This window comes from Sturnus vulgaris, chromosome 3, assembly GCF_052056855.1.
Source record: "Sturnus vulgaris isolate bStuVul1 chromosome 3, bStuVul1.hap1, whole genome shotgun sequence".
Taxonomy (NCBI): Eukaryota; Metazoa; Chordata; class Aves; order Passeriformes; family Sturnidae; genus Sturnus; species Sturnus vulgaris.
In genome coordinates, this window is record NC_142245.1 from 62,548,329 (window position 1) to 62,564,455 (window position 16,127).

General features: G+C 38.2%; 1 protein-coding gene across 14 annotated transcripts in view; it reads left to right on the forward strand.

The window, feature by feature from the left end:
* PTPRK (protein tyrosine phosphatase receptor type K) overlaps positions 1 to 14,062 on the forward strand; it is a 377,978-nt gene extending 363,916 nt beyond the window's left edge. For all 14 annotated transcript variants that reach the window (XM_088161829.1, XM_088161832.1, XM_088161831.1 and 11 more), the window contains 8 exons: positions 1,101 to 1,236; positions 3,038 to 3,187; positions 3,751 to 3,924; positions 6,497 to 6,628; positions 6,860 to 6,985; positions 8,936 to 9,099; positions 10,342 to 10,477; positions 12,799 to 14,062. In XM_088161829.1, coding sequence (XP_088017955.1) covers positions 1,101 to 1,236; positions 3,038 to 3,187; positions 3,751 to 3,924; positions 6,497 to 6,628; positions 6,860 to 6,985; positions 8,936 to 9,099; positions 10,342 to 10,477; positions 12,799 to 12,852 — 1,072 coding nt within the window. In that variant the 3' untranslated portion in view covers positions 12,853 to 14,062. The remainder of the gene's footprint in view (positions 1 to 1,100; positions 1,237 to 3,037; positions 3,188 to 3,750; positions 3,925 to 6,496; positions 6,629 to 6,859; positions 6,986 to 8,935; positions 9,100 to 10,341; positions 10,478 to 12,798) is intronic.
* The last annotated feature ends 2,065 nt before the right edge of the window (positions 14,063 to 16,127 follow it).

Below are 16,127 nucleotides of genomic sequence, written 5' to 3' on the forward strand. Positions count from 1 at the left end.
AGATTTGTATTTTTCACAACTGTTTATATGGTTATTTACAGCAGTCTCTTCTGAAGCATCCATCATTTTGAAGTGCTCTGTTTTTGTTGCTCCCTTTTTGAATTGCCTAATTCACACTGCAGAAGGATTTGGCTGTCTACAGAAATGTTTGAAAATAACCAGATTCTAGTACATTTTTCTTAAATAGAATAGTCTGAGATTTTATTTTTCCTTCAACAGCTGCACCAGCTAAATCATGATACTCCAGGCTATCATTTTAGGTAGCCTTCAACAATTTTGTGACAGCATTTGAAAATGAGTGTAAATACACCTGCTTTAATAGCTTGGTATTGCATATAGTATCTGAACTGATTATTAATTTAAAGCAAAGTAAGCAGGCAGATGAAGAAAGATGGAATGAGGTTAGTGGCAACAAATGCAGAATGTTTCCCCTGTGCAGATTTTGCAATGTTTTGTTGTTGGGACACAATCCTTTGACAAATAGAATTTGCTTTCTACAAATGTTTGATTTACTTAAATATTTTACTCAAATGTTTAGTTATATTTGTAGATAAAGTTACTCAGCCTTTACAAATTTTAATAATTCACTGTGCAAAAACTGTCCATAGCTTTATGTTAAGCCAAAATAAATCATGAGTGAATCTTCTGGATGTTGTTGAATGTGCTGTCTGAACTGCCTTGGAACTTGGCTGGTAAAACATACATTTGAGTTTCTTATTGTAATAGATCACTTAAAAATCGTTCTTAGTCTTATTAAAGAAAAACAAGATCTACAATGTTCTGAAGTGCGTAAGTTTAAGCATTCTTCAGATTTCAGTTAAACTAACTTCTTTTTTTAATTTAAGTATTGATCTGGGGGATAAAAGGAATAAACTTTTTTATTTTTTGTTGTTACTTAGTGGATCAAATGTGATGGAAAGATATTGTTTTGAACACATCAAAAGATTTAAAAGATGTTATGATGAGAAGGAGAGAAGATAAAAATTAGTGTCTGTGATGAAAAGCTGAATGATTTTATAAAAATACTCTCAATAATGGTTATAAAGTTTGTAGATGTTTTTCTGGGGCTATTCCTAACAGTATTTACTGATTCTTTTCAGTGCTGGTGCTGGACGGACAGGCTGTTACATTGTGATTGATATCATGTTGGATATGGCAGAAAGAGAAGGTGTTGTGGATATCTACAACTGTGTCAAAGCTTTGCGGTCCCGGCGCATCAACATGGTACAAACTGAGGTACAGGAGTTTGCCTTTGAAGCACCTGATGCTTTCTGAAACGTTCTAGGTCACAATTTCACTGTGACTCTGAAAAGAGCAGGCAGTGGCCCTGTGGAGGGGGCACCACTGCTCAGTGTAAAAGCGCCCGGTACCAGGGTGGTGCAACAAATCTGCCAACTCCTGTAGTCCTCACAGAAACAAGTGCCCACCCAACCTGGTAACATAAGGAAAGAAATAAGGATCTTTTCAGGGAAGACCTTACATTAGGTGTGTCTGGGAAGACTCTCCCCAGCTCTGGTATCAGCAATCCCAGGATCCCCAAGGTCGAATTTCAGCAGCCTGCCACTTGTTTTAGAAGATCTCCAATCCCATTATCCTATAAATTGACTGGTGAACTTTATATCCATTTCACACTCTCTTTTCAATTCTGTTTTTGTTTGCCTTATTAACCTTCCTGTGAGTATTTTCCATATTTTTACTCTTGGTCTTTCAACTTGCCTTCAGCAGCTTCACAATAAAACAATTTCCTTAGGAATGAAATTCTAAGAGCTCCCACTCTGCCACCAGAGTACCACTGAGCTTCCACAGAAACAGAGGCTATTGGTTTATATTGGCAGATTACCTGAAGTGGTTCACCACTTCTCTCTCCTGCCTTCCATAAGGACGTGTACCTGAGATGTTATTTCACCTATGACCACAGAGAAATCTCTGAAGTTGGCAGCCAAGCATAGCAGTGTAATTTGGTGCAGTTTTTATTCCATGCTGCAACCTATGCCAGTTGACAGTAGATGTTCTGGTCAACTACTGCTGCTACAGGGGCATTAGCCTTTGGGAAGTGCATGAGGTGGAGTGTTTCAGTGTGAGTGCTTTAATCCTTCCAGTTTAATCTGCATGTGAATCGACACATCTACTATTATTCCTTTATCTCCTTTTTGCCTCTTACCTCTCACCTTCTCTCAGAGGTTCATACTTGTACAGCAAAATAAAGCTGTAATTGCATCAAGTTCTTGTGGTGATCATACAGTTAACAGTGATGCCAATAGCTCCATAGCTGTGTGGGTAAAGCTGTAGAGCCAGACAAAGACTGTGGTCCCTGGATAAGTGCTGTTTTTACAGGCACATGTTAAATTTTGTGCTTTTAAGAGCCTTGTTGGTATTCACAATAAGTATGTGGGGCTGGCAGAGTTCTAGGCAAGGTTTACATTTAATATGCTCAGGGTGAGTAAATATAATGGGCATTTTGTGTAAAAATTGAGAGGAGGCTCAACTGAAATAGTAATGCAGTTATCTAGGACTCAGGCTATCTCAAGGCAAGTTAGTAAAAATGGGAGGAAATGGTGCTTCTCTTGGAACACACTGGAATTTATTACTGGCCTAGAGCCAAGTATGAGGCAACTGATGCACTAGCTTGCACATGCACAAGTAGAATGCAGCATGCCAGATACTTGCTAATCACACTAGCAATTTACACTTTCTGCTAATATCAGAAGATTGAAAGCTATTTGAAAAAATTGATAAACCAAACAAGTCTTTGGCACATGCACAGAAACTCACAAGCACTACAAGAACACTGAAAATCTCTTCTTAAATCTATCCCATTCTGTTGAGTTTTACTGAATTTAAATTGGTCCTGAAGAAAACATCCTTGTTCACTGCACCCCAATAAGAACAAGACTGTTTGTATTAAAGCGTTATTTAATGTATTGATGGACAGTATTTTGAATGGGTTTAAGAGTATGCAGTAGTCCTGTTTATCCTAAAAGAAAGATCTGTTAGTTTTAAATGGCTACAATTTTTGTTTATTTTCCTAATTTGACAGGAACAGTACATCTTTATTCACGATGCCATTCTAGAAGCTTGCCTGTGTGGAGAAACTGCCATTCCTGTCTGCGAATTCAAAGCTGCTTATTTTGATATGATTAGAATAGACTCTCAGACAAACTCTTCGCATCTCAAAGATGAGTTTCAGGTATTCACAGTTCCTAGCAACTCTTGATGTGACAACAATTTTTTTGCCTCTAGATACGTTTATTTTATGGAGAAGGTTTTTCATATGACTTTTATAGCAACTGGTCCCTAACTTTTTGTCTACAAAATAAAACACCCATGTTTATATGATTTGCAAAATTGATTTAAATACAGAATATCCTCCTTTTAGTAAAATTGCAATAAATATCTGTCTGATATAAAGACCAGTGAGTAGGAGCCAGAGAGAGTTTTGGCTTGCATTTGGTCATTGAAGGCATAGCTTTTTAGGGCTTCAAAGGATCCTCTTTGTTTTATTCCTTTCAGAAGGGATGGTGTCATGCAGAGTGTGTTCAGTGGTACACGGAGTGCCTTTAATACCCGCAGCTTAACCCCCCTTGCAAAGCCTCAGAATGTCCAACAAACAGATAGGAGCTTGCATTTGCTAATGTCTTCTTGCTAATGCCTGTTTTCTCATATTGCAATATTTTACAGTAAAACTTGGGGACTCTTGAGTCCCATGTGTGTTAGCTCAGCGTGCTTAAACAGGCGTCTTCTTTCCCGTAGACCCTGAATTCTGTGACCCCCCGCCTGCAGGCAGAGGACTGCAGCATTGCCTGCCTGCCAAGGAACCACGACAAGAACCGCTTCATGGATATGCTGCCACCTGACAGATGTCTGCCTTTCTTAATTACTATTGATGGGGAGAGCAGCAACTACATCAATGCTGCTCTTATGGACGTAAGAGACTACCTTCTTTGTCTGCATAGCGTGCCATGGAAAGCTCTGTTATGTGAGAGAGAGCACTTGCTGGTTTAAGAAAGGGTAATTCTGTTACTGCAGCGCCCAGTAAAACAGTCCTAATGAAGAAGCGTGGGGGGAAGGGGTAAGAAGCCCCCCCACCAGCTTGTGTTTTTTGTTCAGAAGGTTTGTTATCTTTAGTCTTTGGCATCCTTGTGGGACCCACTGGAAATCTCACCTTTTTAACAGCATTATATAAAGCTCTGGTGCCCAGACCTCCAAATCTCAAATCTCAGCAGGATCTCAAAAATCTGCTGTTTGTTAGGAAGTAAATGTTATCTATCTGAGCATGAGGTTTCTATCACTATTTCATAAAAAAATCTTTCTATACTGAGGCAGGAGCAACAGAGAAAGAAAAAATTGTTTTCTTGGCATGTTTAGGTATAGAGTATAGGATTGGGGATTTTGTTGTTCAAAGCTGAAGCCTGAGTAACAGAAGTACTGTCAGGGGAAAAGGTGAATTAATGGGAAAAATGGAGTTGAACCTGCTTATACGTGTCTGATCAATAAAGCAGTTCATGTGCTGCCAGATACTTACCTGTGCCTCCCATTAGCATTTACAAAGTTAGACCCCTAAAGCCACTTTTACAGTAAATACTTAAATAAGTGGCCTGATTTCCAGGAGCATCTCCCCTTCCTCAAAAATGAAATGCTGTCAGAAACTGCCATGTCAAGGAGAGATGCTGAAATAAAATGGCAAATAGCAGCAGAAATCATCAACACTGATTGGTATAGTTATCACTGAGTTCTGCCTGAGCTAGTGCAGAAAACGAACTGATAGCAAAATGCAGCCCCTAATCTCACAACCAGTTTATTGTGTCAAAAAAATAGAGGAGTAGCATGTGTAAGACCAATGTATTAGGGTATCACGGGGGCTGAACAGATGAATTAGAGCAATGAACAGAATTCTGGTAGCAAAAATTGTTTAGAATTGCAGTTAAAATTGCATTAAACACCTGGATATAATTGATGTGCTATGAACCAACCAACACAGCTGCATAGAGGAGTGTGGTTTGGGGTGAAAGGAAGACAACACAGGCTGTGGGAGCATGAGGACTTTGAGTGTGCAGCAGCATGTGGCAGGTAGGGACATGAAATAAGCAATATCTTAATGCATCGGCAGTCAGAGGCAAGTTAGAAAAATCAGAAATGGTAATAATAAAAGGAAAAAGAGCGGCAGAAAAGAAAGATATTATATTACAATGAAGGCATATAACAAGGTTATAAGTAGAGGGTTAAAATTTTGGATAACACAAGAGGGGTTTTTTTGCCGTTTCTCTTCTGGTTGTTTCTTTTAAGACTGATTTATTCAGAGAAAAGGAACTACTCCTTGACAAGAAAAAGGGACTTTCAATAACAAAACACGAAGAGAAAGTTATCCCTTATCTTTCTCTTATCTTGAGAAACACTAGAAATTATAGAGAAGTGGGGTAGAACAGCATCAGCTAGGATGTGTTTTACTTCTTAAAAGTATAGGGGAAGAATCAAAATTGGTTGTTCCTGTGTTGTCCCTGGGCAATTCTAGGAAGTAGGACATGAGCTACTGCTACCCCAACATCCTTCCTGCATTGGAAAAGGTAATAAAAATCTAGATTAAAAAAATTATCAACCTCCTAAATCTCTTGCCAAACAAGTACTGATGCTAAAGACATTACCAAAAAGTTATTGGAGAGCATGTCGATATATTGTACATAAAGATCCCTTAGATCAATCTTCAAGTGAGCAAGCAAAAGTGGTTCATCTACCCTGCCAGGTCTTTCACCTGGATTAATTTACTCTTCCATGGATGTTTACAAATTGTCTGCAAAAGACTTCTGATCTCTCCTCTTCTGTTTGCTGCTCATAATACATCTGCAGCAGGAAAATAGCCTCTCTGCTGTTAGTTGCATCTCAGTTACTCTGCAAGGCTCAAAATCCCTATTTGAAGTTGTGTATAACACAGCATACAGAAAACTGAACCTGTGCTCATGGCAGGAAATAGTATTTTGCTGTTTAACTTATGCATTCTGCTGGAAATGGGTCCCAGTGATCCTGAAAGTCATTTCTGTGGGTGTCCCTGCAGCTGTGCACTGTGAAACAGAGTTTGGAATTGAGTTGAGTCCCCGGCTGGGTCACAGAGTTCATGTAAAACATATCGTGGAGAGGGTGATCTTCTGAGACCTCTGCACCCCTCTCTGCATCATTGGGTGAAGGTTCCCTGCTTGGCTCCTGGACACAGTGCCTATAGCAGAGTTGCCTGAGCCTCAGCTCAACAGAGCCACAAAGAACATCTTCAGTGCCTGGAGTGTGTAAACAGGGCTTGCTCTGTAACCAAGCAGAAGTAACCTCTGAGCAGAGTAACCCCTTTGTTCTTATTGGAGATGATAATGTATTTTTAACTTTTACATCTTCAGTGATATATGAAGTAAGTGATGTCACAGTTTTGTTCTATTTTTATGTTTTGTTCTGCAGTATTTCAGTAGAAGTGAAGTACTTCCCGTATTGGTACTAATAAAATTCTTTGCTTTTACAGAGCTACAGGCAGCCAGCAGCTTTTATTGTCACACAACATCCTTTACCAAACACTGTGAAAGATTTCTGGAGATTAGTGTATGACTATGGCTGTACTTCTCTTGTGATGTTAAATGAAGTCGACTTAGCACAGGTTAGTTTGGAGCTCGAGTTTTCCATGTACCGTCACGTGCTTTAATCACTCTGGATTTACTACATGATGAAAATGTAGAGCAGTGCAGTGACTTCGCAATTATTCTCTGCTTTACAGCAACTATTCAACACTAGTTGCTCAGTAAAGGTTAGGTGAGATGTCTGCAGTGGAATAAAGCAATGCTCAAGTTGTAACTTACCATTTAATTGTGCCTGTTTTGCTCTGGCACAGGGCTGCCCACAATACTGGCCCGAGGAAGGGATACTGCGGTACGGCCCCATCCAAGTGGAATGCATGTCGTGTTCAATGGACTGCGACGTCATAAACCGAATTTTCAGGATATGCAATCTAACAAGAGTAAGGATTATCCTAACCATATGAAACAGAAAAATATATCGTTTTTCATGCTCTCTAGGCTCTTGTGCTTTTTAATTTTGAATAATAGTATAATACTAATGTTCTTAAGATATTACTCAAAAAAGAGTCAGTCAAACATCAGTATCTGACTTCTAGTACTTTTCTACAACTGCAGTACTTTTCTACAGTATTTTTCTTCACTAAGCAGAGAGAGCTTTCAGATGAATGGATATTGTTCTGAGGCATTCTCCCTGATGTGTGAGAAGTATTCTGTATTCTGGTTTTTTGGTATGCAGTAAAAGAAATATCCCTGCAATGAACATGTACTGACAGGTATTTAGTTCATAGCTTTGGTAAGATGTTTTCTGGGGTGAATCACGAACAAAAGCACTGAGGCTGATTCTACAACCAGCACCTTCTCAACTCGAGATGTGAAAACCACAACAGGAAAGGCAGACTGTGGCACCTGCAAAGCAGGATGTGAAAAAACTCTGAAAATTCCTCTACCTCTCATGGGTTCTGTCACTACTGTGCCTCAACATAAAATTATCATCTTCTCAACTTCAGCAGCAGTGCCAGTCTTGCATTCTTGTCAACTCTTTCATACCCTGGACCATCTTATCTTTTTGCTGTCCTATAATGTTCCACACTCTCACAGCATCTCCTTCAACCCTGCTTGCCATACAGTGTTTCCTCCTTAGCTCACCTCTATGAATTGCTTATTTTTGTTGCCTACCACAAAGAGTTACACACACTTGTGCCGCCAGTCTATGTACAATCAACCAGCAACCCTATTTTACTTACCACAACTGCTTTTTATCTTCCATCCAGTACTGAACTTATCACAATTGCTAGTGTATCTTGAGTATATGTTTAACTCATTCATCTTGAAAGATAACTGTGGAGGAAATTAGTTACTATGTACACAAAGATTTTTCATGTATTTTATTTTATTTTCATTTTATTTTGGTCACATTTTCATTTTTCAGAGGACAAAGATCAATTTTCATGTGGCTAGTATTTTACTGAATTTTTTTTTTTTTGCTTATGTTCTAAATTAAAGAAAGCATTTTCAGCTCTTCTTGGAAACGACAGGAAAGGAAGGTGTGGATACACTGGCACCATGGTTCTTTTTTCTTGCATTTTGAGACTTCCTCTTTTTTTCTTCTTTTTTTTTTTTTTTTTTCATTTCTTCCTTTTATATAATGCCTTGATTTTCTACTCCTCTACTTTTCTTTGTTCGCTGCGGCCTTTTGCTCATAAACCTTGCTTTTAAAAATCTCTCTGCTCTGTTCTTACTCTTCTAAAATCCACATTCCTATTCATCATCTTCAGTGTCAAGAAACTAGATAGACTGTTTATTCTTCCTGTTATTGAGGCCTTTCTTGTGACAGTCTAATTCTATTCAAAGCCCTCCCTATGTCGCATCTAGCACGTGGAAGGCTCAGAGACTGGCAGCAAGGCTGTCACAATTATCATAGTCTGGCACAAAGGAAAGACTTCAAGGCAGTAGGCATGTTTGTACACCAGTATTACTTGTTGTTCATTTATAATGGGGTCAGTTCATGTGTAGGAGCCAAATGTATCTCTATTTCTGTGCATCTACAAATTTAATAGCGATGTTTTAAATTGATTAGTGGTGCTAAGCAACCTTGGCACATAGAATCTATGGAATCTAGGGTATCAGTTGATTTAGAATTCAGGATAGGTTACATTTTTGCACCATAACCTGTGATGTTTTCTTCAATGTTCAATGCCTTTTTTACCTTTTCTGACATCTTCCTCGAGCTCAGGCGGTAGAAACTATTGGAGGCCCTACCATGCAAAATGCACACCTTAGAATCTGTCTATAATATAAACACCTAGCTTTCACATTAGTTTTATATTTTGGTTTCCTAAACCAAGGTGTAAATGTGCCATTCTGACCTGAAGTTCTTTGATTTCCCCAAGCCACAAGAGGGCTATCTGATGGTGCAGCAATTCCAGTATTTGGGATGGGCTTCTCACAGAGATGTACCAGCTTCCAAGAGATCCTTCTTGAAGTTAATTCTCCAGGTTGAAAAATGGCAAGAGGAATGTGAAGAAGGGGAGGGCCGGACCATCATCCATTGCCTGTGAGTAACTTGGAGAAAGTAATTGTTGCTCTTCAAATAAATTCATATAAATTAATTCTTGGCTTTAATTTAAGCAGTATTCTAATGAATATCTTCTTTTGCACCTGTGTCTGTTACTTTTCTAATGAAAAAAAAAAGTACCACTGATAACCACTGTAGATTGGCTTTCATTTAACTTTTGGGTTTTTCTGTGTCAGGTCGAGGAATGAGTATTTTGAATGTGATGCTACAGTATTATTCTGTATATTGACATCTTTTGTACATAATAGAATGTTTTTCAGGCACAAGACATGTACAGATCTGTTTCTTTTGCCTGGTTTCCATAAGGAATTCTTTTATACTGAGTGCCAAATAGGGAGTTTTGTGTCTCTTTTGCGCAGTGTGCTATATTTTTTCCCGTAAGGAAGACCTACAGTATTTTGAGGGATTTAAACTGAAAACTATGGATGTATGAAATCTGAAAAAAAAAAATCTATTACAGTACATGATACTAAAACTATTGTTGGTAAATGACTGCTGGCTGCCTGCCTAATACTTAAATAGGAGCTGGTTTGGGAGTTTCGAAAAGATGTCATCTTCTCCCTAAGCAGAGTAATTAATCTGTCTCCTACCTCATTTAAATATAATGTTTAAAACTTAGAAATTGAGTTATGTATTTCTCCTTACTCTGAAAAAAAGACCTCTGTATAAATGTTCAGAATTAACTAGTGACCTGTTTCTGCCTACATCACCTCAAAATTAATAAGAAGAAATACCTACCTTAATTTCTCTGAAATTAAGATTAAAGTAGTTCAGAAGTGTCCCCAAAGGTCAACAAGTTATTTAATCAGTGATGTCTTAGCATATCTGGTTGAATAATCCTCATATCATAGGTTAATTTAAGTGAGTGTCTTTCCAAAAGTAAGTGGAAAATGTACTTGGCATTGAACTTGTTTTTATTATTTCTAATGTCCTACTTGCCATTGAACTTGTTTTTTTTTTATTTCTAATGCATATGTAATTTAGACTTATAGCATGGTTGGGCAGCATGATGGGCAGAATTCAAAAGCAGTAATTGAGAGGAAGGTCAGAAAAAGCAAATGACTTAGACCAACCCCACTGGAGCTGCAAAGAGATTGCTAAAGTCTGGTCTCCCTCTAAGACTCTAATCACTCATGCTTACAGAGTGAAAGAACAGAAATGTGTTTTGGATGCTGCCTTAGGCCACAGTGGCATTTAACTCTCTCTTTTCCTTGTGTACAGGAACGGCGGTGGCCGGAGCGGGATGTTCTGTGCCATTGGCATTGTGGTTGAGATGGTAAAAAGACAGAATGTGGTGGATGTTTTCCACGCTGTGAAGACCTTGAGGAACAGTAAGCCCAACATGGTAGAAACTCCGGTAAGCACCAGTCCCACAGAGTTGTTGCAGACAGCCAGGGAGCCAGAGGCTGCCTCCATGTGAGCTGCCTTTTCAGCCCTGTGCCCACAAGAGTGCAAACCTACCATGGGAAGAACGATCAGATATTGAGTGTAAATGCAAGTCAGCATCATGAGAGGACAGGCTTAGCATTTTACGCTTCTTTTCTTGAAGTGGTTGCATGCTTTCCACAGAAAGCATTCAGAGTTAACAGAATTCACTTTAATTTCCCAGAATAACCTGGTCTGTTTGGAAGGTAGTTGCAGCAGGCTGCACTCACACAAGCCATCTTGAAATTTTACAGAGCAAGGCTTTTCTCCTTGGTAGGAATAAGCTGTGAAGTACAGATTCCTAGCTAGATCTGTGAATATTTCACTCTTTAGTAAAAACTACCGCTCTGAAAGTTGTATTGAATAATGACAATCTTTGTTACTCAGATTTGTAGTAGTCAAAATGATACCTCAGAACTTTAAAATAAAACATTTGGAACTAGTATGTTGCAAATGAATATATAAAATAACTTAGGTTGGAAGAGACCCCTAAGACCATTGAATCCAACAGTTAAATAATAAACAATATAAACAATAAACTAATATAAACTAATATGAGCCTGAATTAGCAAAACTGTAAGACTAAATATCTGTATGTACATTGCCAAAACTCAACCATGGATCTTCTGGTTAATTTTTATGCACGCACTATGAGTGCCTTTCCACTCGAACGTTTGCCTCTGTCACAAAAACTGAACATTAAGGACTGGAAGGTCCTTAAAAAATTCTCCCACATGGATGTTTTTCCTTTTTGTAGGTGAATGAAAGCAGGTTATATAGTGTTAGGGAGTTCCTGCCATTTGAGTATCACACTGCCAGCTGCCAGTGTCACTTTTCAGCCAGATGGTTGCCTGCAGCATAAAAATCAGGGATGCCAATTGAAATTAAAAGCATGTTTTAGTTTATGCATAGTGGAAATTGCTTCTGACCGTGTGAACTTACATATTGTGCAAAATGGCTGTAGCTTCCTCTTCCCATATTACCCTTTTTTCCAGGTGTCAGTGTTTGCTTAATATGAAATAGCTTCTGTGGCATGATTCTCTTAATCATAGTGCATCACTTCCATCCCTTGCCATTACATAAATTAAGGAGATGGTTAATATGTTAACAAATAGAACATCCTGTGGCAGCAATGACACTGGGCTAGATATTGCTGCTTTTGCTGCAAATGCTTTCCATTCTCCTGTGCCATAGCCATCTGAGACACAACATATTGAATTGCTGCCTGGGTTTCAGTTCACTGCTGTCAAGAAAACAGGTCAGATCACACAGAAAATTATTTGTGTCTCTGTAAAGGGAGGCCAAGGTAGATTGTGTTTTCTTCTGATAAATCTCTGCAAACTTATATTGCATTTCAAAATAGTCCTGAATTCCACTGTAGCTTTACACTGAAGTTGCTACATTTTTTTTAGTTATGTATTTGTGTTGTGTGGATTTTTATTCAGGACTCTTGAACAGCAGAAGCTGTTGAGTTGTTAGTTAAAAACAAACCAGCAAAACCACTATATAGCAGTGTCATATGCCTTACATTCAGCAACATGATCAGATAACAATGAGCAGTGCAGTAAAGCCCTTAAGATATCCCCACAACTTCCTGTTAATGCATCACACTGTCTTCCTGTGCAAACAAAAATAAATCACAAGGGCAGATTTCATTTTTCAAGTCATAAGGACAATAGACATCAAGTTAATTTCCTTGATTTTATTTCTTCTTTCCCTCTCCTCTCTCCCTCCTCCTCCCTGCCTCCCAGTATCATCTCTCAACAGCAGTGTTGTTGGGGAGAAATAATAACCACAATGAGGTTTTGAGCTTTAACCTCTTTTTTTAAATGTTCATCTGGTCTTTTGGATGCCACATGAATGGGACTGTACCAATGAGCACTGCACACGGTGCTGCTCACAGTCCTGCACCAATTACTGTTCAATATCAGCTAACTCAAATAGAAGTGGAGTATCAGAGTTGAGGTGCTTTCACTGCAAGAATGCTCTGACTCAAAGGAAAGCTGTTCATGTTTGATAAACCAGTTCAGAAGCTGAAAAAATCGGAGAAGCACATCATTACTTTTCTTGGTCAGGGTCCTTTTCCCCTTCATTGGTTAGGGTGAGTTTTTAAATCAGAACTGGTAACTGGGGGGAAAATAGAAAATCCAAGCCTGTCTAGCTTGCTAGTTAGCGAAGAATGTTCTTGGTTATAGATATTGCTGCTAAGATTTTAGATTTTAATGTAACTTCTGTTTCTGTTCTCCCTTAAAGGAGCAATATCGTTTCTGCTACGATGTTGCACTGGAGTACCTGGAATCCTCTTAGTCGGAAAGGACGTGACGAAGTTCACCAAATATATGAATCTCAATAAGCTGTTTTGACAACAGTTCTTGATCCTGTGAAGAAAGATTTTAGGGGAAGAGGGGGTGGGAGGGATTTTAAATTTTAAATGCAAAGTATTTTTCTTATGAAGTTGTGTATCTTAATAAAAGAACTCAATCTGTTTCTATGCTTGTATACAGTATCAACATTTAGTGCCACATAAATACTATTTAATGAAATCCAGAGTCAGAGGAGATTTGCGCAGATTAGGACCTTCTCGTGTGTGTATATGCAGCTGTCTCTCAGATACAGTAGAGCGACCATCTGTTGCATGTATCAATATTTCCTATATGGTATTAATTTTTTTCTTTTGATACATTGTTAAAGTACAATAACAGTGCAGATTGATAGTAAGGTTCATTCTTTATACGTTTCAAGTGTTGCATATATATATTATATATAGTAAAAGAAAAACTGGCTTATTTTGTTTTAATGTGCAATGATGGCTGGATCACATAAAGATCTTTATAAAGAAACTTAAACATAAGCCAAAGACTCAAGTGTAAATATGTCTATATGGAGAAAGCACATGTATTTATTGTTTACTTGCATTCCTTTTTTGATGGCTGATAAAAAGAAGAATCATTTTTCTTGAAGAAAGCTTTTTTTGCTGAAATCAAGTGTAAACAATTTTTGTAGTTTATTTTTTGTATGTTTCAGTGTAAGTAGAAGACATACTTTTTATGCATAGACCAAGAAACATTGGTATAGTGGTTTTGTTGTGTACATGCTTGTGACTCAAATTCATGTAAACAACTTGATTATAGAAGGTCTTTAAGTACAGGACCAAAATCTAAACATTTTCCTGAAAATGTATAGTTTTTCACAGTTGCATTAGTTAGGTACTGATAAAAAAAACTATGTAAGGAAGTGCACACTTCAAAATGGCCTTGCCTATGACTTGCACAATATTGGAAGAAATTTTTAAGATCCATTTAAATTGTACAGGAACCAATTGTTTAAAAAATATTGAAGCACAGAGTAACAGAACTGTGACACAAATAGATGGGTCTGCATATGCCCTTCAGGGTAAAAAAGTATTTGTTTAGCAAATTGTAAGATTAAGCAATGTTTAATTTGATGTTTACAAACATGTAAGCTTTGCTTCCAAGAAAGCAAAATTTGAATAAACCAATGCCAGATTCTGATTATAGTTGTGGTGTACAAAATGTTACTTTGCTTTTACTTAGCTTGCAGCCATTTCTTCTCGAAGTTTCCTCTATATTACCAGCTAAAATCAGTCCAATCTCTTCTTGGTCATTTTTAGAACAGGCAGAAAAATGCTTTTAAATATTCTGTAAAGTAAGAGTGAACTAAATTTTTATTTAAAGATCCTTTTATATTTTTTTCCTACTTTGATACCCTCTCATTTACTGTCCTTGTTAAGTAGTCATTCTTGTCTGGAAGACCAATATATTTGGATAAGGGAAACCTCAAAAGGAAATTATAATATTTTTAACCATCGTGTTTCAGGGAGTATGTGATAAGTCTCCATGCCATCTGTATGTCCTAAATTTCTTCCTTCAGATACATAGAATTATCCATTCAACGCTATAAACAGCAGAGAAACATTTAGAGAAACACTTCTTCTCAGATTTTTTTTCTGTGCCTCCATCTGTACTGCATAGCTCCACCTCTTTCAAATCTAAACCACTTTTTTTTTTTTTTGGTGTCACTCACTGTTAATTCCTAGTTATGAGCAGCAAGGTAAATAAATAAGGTTTGAAATATTCACTGGGTCTGACTTCTTAATACTCAAATTGCCCTATTTTTTCTTCTGCCGTAATGGAAAATGGAATATAAGTTACATGCATTGTAACATTCTTAGCTTTCACTGTGAGGAAATGGCATTCAACTAAATTTGGCAAAGTGCTGGGTCAGTTACCTAGAGCTGACTGTCTGGTCACCACATTTTGTGGAAACAACATGCCTAATGCATCCTTCCTGTTGGATGTCTGTCTGGCACTAAATTATTCTGACTGTGGAAAAATCTTCCTCTCTAGTCTGAGAGGATGCTGAGAAGACTAGTCTGGAAGTCTATAGACAGAATAGTCTTTGTGACAGATGAGATGAGTAGCTTTTAGGGTTACGGAATGCAAAAGCCACATTCTGTACTGCCCAGAATGATGTTTATGTTTTGAGTGGCGTTTGTCTCATGGAGAGCTGCTATACTTGGGACAGTGGGGTCCATCCCCATCAGAATTTCATGATCCTGGTTAAGACCTTTGAGTCTAGTTTCCCCTGAACATTAAGCATGACTGGTGCAAGTGCCGGTATTAATCCTGCCATTGCAGCATACTAAGCCTGCAAAAGAGTTTTCTTTGAGAGCATCCCCCTTGGCTAGAAGAGATTATACCTGGTGCTGGTCATTCTGAGAGGGGAACTCTGCCAGTGTTCAAGTACTCTGAGAGTCCCACAATTTCTGTAACTATTGCTGACTGTGGTGATCTAAAGAGCTTTTGCAATAGCACGTGATTGAAAAATTTCTGGGAAATTCTTCCTGGCAAGGTGAGGGAAAAGTATGCAGAGGGAATATGGTATGTGAGAAGCAGATGAGAAATTTTCCAGTAATGGTATCTCTTGAGAGTCTCAGGCAAAAGATAATATTAGAATGTGATTTTTAGTGTACAATCTAATGAGACAGATTGTTTAATTGTGCAGCTCTTTCCCTTCTCTCACCCAGTGCAAGCAAATGTCAGCTTGGTTTTCTGAGGGTACCAGCTCTGTTATCCCAGATAAATGCTGCTCCAGTATGCTTTACTTGCACCCATGCAAGACAGAAGAAAGGGAAATGAGGGGACTGAAACCTGACCCAGAGAGAAAACAAGTATTTATCACAAAAAGAGTGTTCTGTGGAAGAATAGAAGTATTCCTGACCTTGGACACTTAAAAAGGGAAATATTTCACTCCCTGAGGTGGTGCAAAGCCACTGGCACCAGTATCACAATGTGCCAGCAGCTCCTAATCTGTAGTGGTCCATAGGGTTCAAGACTCCTCAAAATCTTTCTGCTTGTTATCATCCTTGCTGAAATATTAGTACAGACTCAGTCAAGTGGCTAAAGCCTGCAGAGAGCATTGTCTCTTTCCTCAGCAGCACAAAACAAAGGCTGGACTCACAAATGTGGTAAATACAGAAGCAAATGGGCATCAGATCAGAGTACAAAGAAGCGCAAAAGGCTACATCCATGGAGGGGTATGTGAGATGATTCAAATTTTAA